The sequence below is a fragment of the Cimex lectularius genome, unplaced genomic scaffold (assembly GCF_000648675.2).
Source record: "Cimex lectularius strain Harlan isolate CLEC.00 unplaced genomic scaffold, Clec_2.1 scaffold567, whole genome shotgun sequence".
Lineage (NCBI taxonomy): Eukaryota > Metazoa > Arthropoda > Insecta > Hemiptera > Cimicidae > Cimex > Cimex lectularius.
The window spans coordinates 1-9,663 of record NW_019393079.1 but is presented as its reverse complement, the minus strand read 5'-3'; the positions used below and the strand labels follow the sequence as shown (position 1 = coordinate 9,663).

General features: G+C 35.0%; 1 protein-coding gene across 1 annotated transcript; it reads right to left on the bottom strand.

Annotated features, from left to right (window-relative positions):
- Positions 1 to 3,101: 3,101 nt before the first annotated feature.
- On the bottom strand, positions 3,102 to 8,027 carry LOC112128093 (probable serine hydrolase). The gene has a single exon (XM_024229878.1). It carries the CDS (start codon positions 4,800 to 4,802, stop codon positions 3,999 to 4,001), a length of 804 nt encoding a protein of 267 aa, XP_024085646.1. The 5' UTR covers positions 4,803 to 8,027; the 3' UTR covers positions 3,102 to 3,998.
- Between the last annotated feature and the right edge of the window lie 1,636 nt (positions 8,028 to 9,663).

The window sequence follows — 9,663 nt, the reverse complement described above, 5'->3', positions numbered from 1 at the left end:
GAAGATAGTGTTATCGATTGAACTCAAACCCAGATATCCATCTTCTACAAAACCCATAAGATAAAACTTGTTGTCAAAATTTTCCAACAATTATAATTTTCTAATAAATACAGTTTGGCATATAAAAACATTTAAAAAACAAAAACGCAAATTGCACTTGTTTGTCTACAACTTAACATTATTATAAAACTTCACTACAAACTTCATAATTTTTTACAATGCGATTGCAAAACATTGCTTATATAACACTAATTATTTTAGTTCATATTTCATCTTGGCTAAGATTTAATAATTTCAAATAAATAACATGGGCAGGGAATATTCAGACAATAGATCCATTCCTTTCGGCAAGAGGTCTTTAGAGATGAAAAAATAAGAAAAATTGTGACCTCTAGAATCATTGAATAATAATAATAATAATTAAATTCACTGATTTCGTGGTCCGCTTGACCAATTAATATATTACAATTAATTAAGGTTTTTAGTTGAGATAAAAAATTGGAGTGGATCGAAGTCACGATAGCTCAAGTGGTAGAGCAGCGGCGTATCTAGCCGAAGATCGTGGGTTCGTATCCCGCTTGTGCCATTGACTTTTTTATCTCAACTAAAAACCTTAATTAATTGTAATAATAATAAATTCCTTTTTGTATAAGGGTCAAGTTTGTCATACCTAAGATAAAGAAGAAAGCCAGCCCCACCAAACTGAGAAACAACTTGTGTGCGGCAGAATTTTTAGTTGGTTCCATTTACAAGATAAAATGTACACCTTCTTTGTATATAATATTTTCACACTTGTCTTAAGTATAATTATTAGCTACAATTATTGTATATAATATTAATGTTCCTGCTCATGGACATACATCACTCCATCTCATACTTCACAACTACCTTACTGACTGGTTGATGCTGGCATTCTTCAGTGTTTGGTACCTAACTTTACCAGGTGTTAACCGTGGACATCCCATACTAAAACCACCACCCTGACCTTGTTACGTTTGTAACATGGTATGAATGTATTATTATTTATTTAACCAGGCCTCATAAATTACAATGCCACCTAAACTAAAATTGGCGTTGGGTCAATCAAAATTAAAACAGCCTAGGACAGGCTTAGGAGGAGTGCAGGAAGAGAGGAGTGAGTCGAAGAGAGGACAGTGTGCGTCGAGACGGATATCCCTACGGCCTGGTCGGATCATAGAAAATCATCAATTCCTTGCTCAATGAAGGCGACCGCGGACCCACTCAACTTCAGAGGTGCTCCACATTTTCCTGGAAGCAGGGATTTTCAATCATTGGGAAAAAGAAACATATCTGGACAGTGGTTCCCAGGAAAGTTTAGTTTTTAAGGAATGTTTATTTAGATTTTAAGATAATTTAGGTTCATTTAGTGTGTAAGTTTGTTAAAATGTTACCCGTAGAGAGTTAAGATTCATATATGTTTAATATTTTAGTTTTCTTTGTAATAAATGTTTTTTTTTTTTTTTTTGTTCGCTGTTTCCGTGTCATATTAAACAGCGTGGCCCCCATTTTAATTTAATATTACATTAAGTAACCCCGCCCGTCTCCACGGAGCAAAGCCGGCAAATTCTCGGCATAAAAAACTACCATTGCAGATGACATGTACGATTCAGCGACCTCTCAAGTAAGTCTGATCCTGATGTTTCCAACCTTCATCAACACCTCACACTACTGGTCTTGGTGTGAAAAGAATATAATAAAATTTAACACAGAAAAATCCATTCAAATATCCTTTAGTCTTTACAAAAAAGATCTCTCCTCCAGTTTACTTCAACACAATCCCTCTCCCAACTGCAGGCAAGATGAGGTACCTGACTGTACATTGACTAATGTTTAATAAACAAATTGTCAAGAAGTTATGAGGGTCAATAAAATACAGGGCTGACAAATAAAAGGCTGCTTTATACCTTAGTAAGCTGATATGGACTGGAAATGTGAAGTTTGGCCTTATGAACTACTTGCTTAATACGTGATGCATATTCTTCTTTTGGGGGAAGGATTGCATGTGCAAAAAAGTCACAGGCAATGGAGGGAATCGAACCCACGACCGCGTTGAGTCTATCACGCTGACCACTTGGCTACTGCGGTCCTTAAGTGTGGAGTTCTGCCAAACATTCCTTTTCTTCGCAACCAAACTGCCCAAACCTAAGAAAAATCCTTGATACTCCATTTTGTCCGACGTAACTACTAATACAGACCTAAATATTACTTTTGTACAAGATGTAATAGAAAATACACCATTACGTCAAGTTTCAAAAACCCTTCCCAAACACCATAAATCCAGAAACTCTCAACACAACAAATTCCCTCAAACCCTCCTCCCGACTAAAAATACAACTGCCGTGGGATCTCCAACCAGTGGAAGCGGTAGTGACACAAGTGTTAATTAAATACACAAAATATCCAAAATTTTATTATCATTGAAGTACTCTCATCGAGTAGTTTCTACACTGTTGTTTTTAATTGTATATACATTTTTCTTTTAAACTGTTACTTGTTAATTGTTTTTGTTGTTGTGCCATAGAGGACTGTATTCTTGTGGTTTAGACATGTGACCACCCTGCAACAATTCCTGTTTGTTTTGACTGTTAGACGTGTTTTTCGGCATTTCAATAGTATACAATCATATTGTCACCTGGCATATAAAACGAGCAAGAATCTGCTGACTAGGCTGACAGAATCACTTCATAGACCTAACTACAAACTTTTTGTTGTTTAGTTTATAATTTCCATGTTTGGTTCTGAAATTATTTATTTATGATCCAGAGGCTTACTCCAGTGAATAAGATGAACTTATTAATTTTTTCTCTTTAATTAAAAAAATGATTAAGTTCACTATTTTTTGGGGCCCGCATGACCAATTAATATCATACAATTAATTAAGGTTTTAAGTTGAGATAAAAAAGTGAAAAATGGCAAAAAGAAGGGAAAATTCAAAAGGTGCAGTTGAGATGGGAAGTTAGTGCTCGAGGGGATCGAAGTCACAATAGCTCAAGTGGTAGAGTAGCGGCGTATCAAGCCGAAGGTCGTGGGTTTGAATCCCGCTCCTGACACTGCCTTTTTTATCTCAATATATAACCTTAATTAATTGTATGAGGTTAAAAAATAATTTTTCTACATACACAAAATGTTTCAAAATAATAAATAAATGTTACATTTTACTTAATAACAGTAAAAAACATTATCTCTTACTTTGTACACAATACATTTCCAATATATAAGAGCAATACAAATAAATATTTCTTGACAAGTAAAATCAATCCAGGTATGGAAAAATTCTTTCATACTGCTTGAAATTGCAATTTAAATCCAGTTTTCAGTTCACTTTTTTCACTTATTTCTTCATTCTTATCTTCCTCTACAACTTGTGATTTTTTTATTATGTTTTTTAATAGCCCATTCCTAATCAATTCTTTCAAAGTAATTGCTAAATTAAAAATATTCCGTCCACTATTGTGAGAATGGAATGAAAAAAACACTCAACCAACTTAAAAAATAAATACAAAATAATAAAGCAGAAAATTACCAATAGTAATTGTTGTTTATATTTTAATTTAAGTTATTTGAAACAGCTTATGCCCTCTTAAGTTGAACTTAGCACAATTACTTTAATAATTTATCACTTGACCATTAAAATCAACTAAAACTCAAATTTCATTAATAACCGTCCAAGTACCGAATTAACTCCCAATTGGGCATTGTGGATGAACGGTCAAACCACTTGACAATACTTTAAGCGAATAATTCTCAAATATAATTCCATGGGCTGTGTCAGGATTTGAACCCTTAACTAGTACAGCAAATGCAAGAATACCCTAACCAATAAACAAAATTACTGCTGACCTTATTGAACAAAATTCCAAATTGTTTGCTTTCATAAATAATAAGAACTGCACATTATTTGAAAACATTTAAACCAACCACAATTAAAACAAAATTTCTTTACATTATATAACAATTTTCCTGCTAAGTGAATTTAATTATTTTTCTAGCAAAAACTCATTTATTTGGTCTGCAATAAGCACGGGAGTTTCAAGGTGGACATGGTGGCTTCCCTCAACATCAAGACGGACCAGTTTCTGACAAGAAGATTTCATAAGATCCAAATGTTTTTCGTAATTAATAAAATTGTTGGCTAAAATTCCTCTTGAAGCCCTAATAGATAGAACAGAGCATTTTATCTGTTTTGCTGCTGCTTCGATGAACTCGAGTGCAAACGTGCCTTTGTAACATGCAAGCAATCTCAGATCTGATGTTCGGATGAATTTATTAGGCGCTACTTCTTTCACTTCCCTTTTTATCAATGCTTCGTACGCATCGTCAGTCAGAGGGCAATTTTTAATCAATCGAAAATTCACAAAATCGTCATAATGTTCTTTAAAATCTAGTTGAACGTTTTGTTTATTCTTCGCATCGGGATTACCGTCGAAAGAAGCCTTCAGTTTCATTCTGAAATTCTCAGGCGTAGGTGCTATAGCATACCTGGCGCAGTCAATGCTTACAAATTTGCCAACATCGTTTGGATACAACGATGAGTAAAAGTACGCCAAGCTGCTGCCGAACGAATGTCCAAGCAAATCGACTCTATCCCAGTTGAAATGGCCCTTAATCAGCGACCTCAGCCAGAAGAGAATGTCTAAATAATTATAGAAAATTCCATCGGGGATATGGGATGAGAAACCATGTCCTGGTATGTCGATCGCAACGATGCTCTTGGCATTCAATAAAGGGAAGAGACGGTCAAATGTCCCACAGTTGTCCAAAAAGCCATGAAGTGCCAACATTGGTCTCACCTGTTGATCACCCCACCATTTACCTGTAGATGATATTCTTTTAATTCTTGAGGAAATTCGAGCAAATTACAATTTGTTAAATGACAACTATATGACGTAAGAATGATAAAGATGAAGACGGACGAGGAACATCTTGAATTGAAATTTTGGATTTAAAGCGAAAGTGGGCCAAAAAATGTGTGGAGGTGTTACTTGTAAAAGAGTGGCAATAGACAGATTAGAATGGGAAAAAGGTGTGAGTAGCCTACTCAGAAGCCTGGATTGCATTAAAATAGCAGGTCCAAAAGAGATCCATTACATTAAATAAATAAAATAAAATCCATAGTGAATTGAGCAGTGACAGAATGTTGAGAAAATGTGTGAATAAACAATTTTCAATAGTACATATAGTTAGTTATATTGACATTTACACTTTCCAGTATATGTTGAATCGGCATTGGGTTACTTATTGGGTCTGTCTACACTCATGGGTTTTTGATGTAACTCAAATACGTTTAGGCTCATCTTCGGTGAGGAACTAGACAGACCCACTAAGTAAATAAATACCATTTATCTATCGAATATCATGATCAAGCTGCTGAAAATGTTCAACAAATTGCAGACCACGCTATTCCAAGTAATACATTTTTGCAAGTTTGATAAGATTTTTTTTAACGATTGGTTGAATGAAAAATAATTTAATAAAAGAAAAAAGTAAATAAAAGAAAATGCATTTCTATAAGCTAGTATAACACAAAACAAAAAACAATAAGAGCATTAATCGCAAAATCATTTGTTTGAGGTGGTAGCCAGGAGAAATTCACACATAGATGTTAGGTACATTTTCAAAAATACTAATTTAATCAAATGCAATAATTCTAAAACATTATCTAATCATGGGAATTAATTTCGTGCAACGATACACTATCAAAAAGCTCTCAAAAAGATAACCAAAACTGAAAGACTGGAAAACTGCAAAAAAATGGAAGTCTTTAATCAGGCAATGAGAGTGCCCTGACTGAATAAGAAAGATAGACTTTTAACTTTATAAGAATAAAAGGTAAATCCAGAAAAAAATCAATGTTGCAACATTCGTGGATGACTCAGTAGTATATGCAACAAATTGAGATATCGAGAGAAGAACTGTGTTCAAGCAGCGTTAGAAACAATCACTTCTTTCTGCACAGTGTGGAAGCTGGTCGTCAATCCCCCAAATGTGAGGCAAAAGTTTTCATGCTAAGAAGACCCAAAATGCCCGCCATACTCTCCATAGAAGGAACAAGTGCTCCATGGGATCCGCCTGACAGCGCCATCAAGTAATATGGTGTGTGTGGTGAAAATACATGGAATTCTCACATCAACAAGAAGCTGTCGGAGGGGTATGCTCGATATGGGCATGCTCTACTGCATGATGAACCAATAAGTCCAAACTAAAGCCAAAATTAGGACTCCTACTCTACTTAGTCTATCTAGTCCTTAATAAGACCTTTGGTGTTCTACGTTGCGGGGTCTGGAGAGTGGCTTCTACTTCAAAACTTAAAAAAATATCCAAATCCAAAGTACTACGGATCGCTATGGATGCAGAGTGGTTTGTCCAGAATGCCCAGCTTCACTGCCAGTTTCAACTGGACAGCATCAAGGAACACATCAGGACGAGGTTTAGGACGTTTCACACAAAGCTTCCCCAGCAGGTGCAGACAGCAGTCCACTTCAACCAAGGCAGCGGGGTGGCCTTCCATCTAAGAGCAGATATGTGAAAATGTCTGTGATATGTGATATTTTATGTGATATTTAAATTTATAATGGAAATAGTAGTATAAGTGTTTAAGCTGTTAGAAAAGCTCCAAATGCAAATGGGCTCCTGTGGAGCAATTGTTCTAGCGCATTCCATTATAAATATCTTCAATCTCAGAAGCACTAAGTAAAACAAATGTAATTGTTGGGCTAGTGAAAATGAAAAAAAAAAAAAAAAAAGTCAGTTGTTGCTTCTAAGTAGGGCATGTAGTTGTGTGTAAAATTCAAGAGAATAGTTTTTTTTTTGTCTTATGGTCTAGCATATTGGCCAAATTTCTAAACTTCAAATATATTATTTTGGGATAGAAGCTTAGAGAGGATTATTTTGGGATTGCGGGTAAAAGAGAGTATAACGGATATTGAGGTAGGAAGAGGGATATTGTTAGAAATTAGAGTGTTGTGGAGGGAATCTCAGTTGATGGAGGTATTGGGACAGGCTAGTAGAATATGGTTGGAATCAGCTATGCATGAGGGGTCGCAGGAGCAGTAAGGTGAGTCTAGGATATTTATTTTATAGAGGTGGGAGGGAAGACAATTGTGGTTTAGGAGAAGCCGAATTATAGAGTTGAGGGAATGGCGAGGACAATTGTAAAATCGGAACCAAGGGAAAGTTGGAATGATCAGTTGGATGAATTTATAAAATTTTCCTTTTATGCTGGCGGAGTATTCATTTTGCCAACGGAGCTTGCAGTAACTGTTTATGTGGGCTCTAAGATCTCTAGGGGAAATAAGAGAGCAGGGAATGCTAGCGAAGGCCGCAGCCTTGGCCAGCCTGTCCGCTTCATCATTAAATTTGTTGTTGCTGTGGCCTTTAGTTCAAATTATGTGCACTACGATGCCTCTATTGGTTAGTTGAATGATGGTGTTAAATATATGAGATATTAAAGGGTGGTTAGAATTGTGGATATTGGAAATGGCGTATAGGATACTCTGACTGTCGGAAAAGATAATCAGAATATGAGGATTAATTGATTGGGCATATTTTAGGGATTCTAGGATTGCAAGAGAATAGTTAAAATAGTTAAATAAAACAGTTTATGAATAAAAAACCGATCGAATTGCTCGTACCCCCAAAGCTGGGAAGTATAGCACATCAAGTGACACACTGCCTTAAAAGCCTTGAACTTAATATTAGGTGGAATAGAAAGGTTTGCGAGAAGATTGGACCAGACCGAATTAATTGTAAATTTCAACATATCTATTTTATTTTTGAGGTGAGACGTCAGAGGCATAAAGAGCACCCTTGGATATTTATACTCATAATGTCGATTTTTCTGTCTCCAAAGAACCATCACTCTTTACCCACCTTCCTACCCCCACTATCAAAAACTACGATTTTTTTATTTATTTAAATTTCTAGCAGGGGCCAATTTATTAAAAGCATCAATATTCTTCTACAAGATGAATGAAGAGCTATCCATTATGACATCCGCATAAAAATATGCTTTTTATTTTAATGTAATTCTAAATTTTATCAGCTTCTATTAAATATATAAATACTCAATTAATTATACACAATTTTTTTCGAAATGAAAAATTTGTGTGACAGGCGGGATTCGAACCCACGACTTTCGGCTAAATACGCCGCTGCTCTACCACTTGAGCTACCGTGACTTCGATCGCCCATGCCACAAACTTCTCATTTCGACTACCCGATTTTATTCTAATTATAAGCAAATCGCAGCTTCATATAGAAACACTTTTTATTAACGATTATTCTAGATTAGCGGGACTGTGTACGATTCACAGGTGTGATTTTAGATTAATACTAAATTTTATCAGCTTCTATTAAATATATAAATACTCAATTAATTATACACAATTTTTCATTTCGAGAAAAAAATTGTGTATAATTAATTGAGTTAATGTAATTCTTTCAATTTCTAAGACATTAGAGCATAATTTTTTTGAAATCTAGAGCATCATGGAGAATATAATAAAGAGTGAAAAAAAGGGCTAAGACCAGCCCTGACTAATCCCAGATTCAACCAAAAAATATTGGGACCATATTATTTAACTTAATGGAACTGAAATTAGTGGGGTATTTTTGTTGATTTTTTGTTGTTTTTCCATTGTTTGTTTACTGAATACAATTTAATATTACAAAGCTGATTATGGTTTATTTCAAATGTAACCACTGCATTATATTACTGCACAATATTTCTCTAATTGGCTACCAAATTACCATTTTAATAAAAAATGCAATCATCCAAGTATTCGATAGATACAAAACCGAAAAGCAACAGGATACTGAAGTCTGAAGAAAAAGTCTTTCTTGGTATACCAGTCTTCAGGCACCATGTTTATTAATTTGTCATGGGCATCTTTTTATACATTTGTAATGTGAATGTGAAAGTGAATAAACGTATGAAATAACACAAAAAATACAGAAACAGTTCTAGCAAGTTTCGGCATTTTGTCATCATCTATAAAGTAGAGGTAACCTAATACGTAAATCTAAGGTAGATATTTGACCAAATTCTTATCGGGTCGATAGGTTTTTAACATGAAACTATTTGTAGGAAACATGACTTGTGCAAATGTATGAGTCTGTTGAAATTCCATTGATTATTGTATCTTTTGAACCATCTCTGTTTTAATTTTACAGTATACGAAATTTAAAGTTACAAACGTTAAAGTTAAGTTAAAGTTATAATTATTTCACTTTTCGTTCCAATTTTAGTATATGTACCGCCAAAGCGAGTTATTATTATTATTATTATTATTATTAGTCGACTGAAAGATAGTTTTATGGTGAGCAACATAGAGAGAGTGCAAGCCTCCCATCGATATCGTATATATAGGATGCTGGATCACGGAGTCAGATGTGCCAGCTTGGTTGGGGACCAAAAGCCAAATAAGAAAATTACAGACATACGTTGGATCCTAAAACTGAGGGGAGAATTGCTGAACCTACGGCATAAGCCGTATGATCTCCTCAGCCAACAGGAGTGTGAGTTATGTAATTACCGGGTAAAGGAAGACATATTACATTTTGTCGCGGTATGCCCCATTCTGTCCCCCTATCATTTGTCTGCGTTCGGCGAAAGAACCGTATCAATGGACAGATGCATCAGAT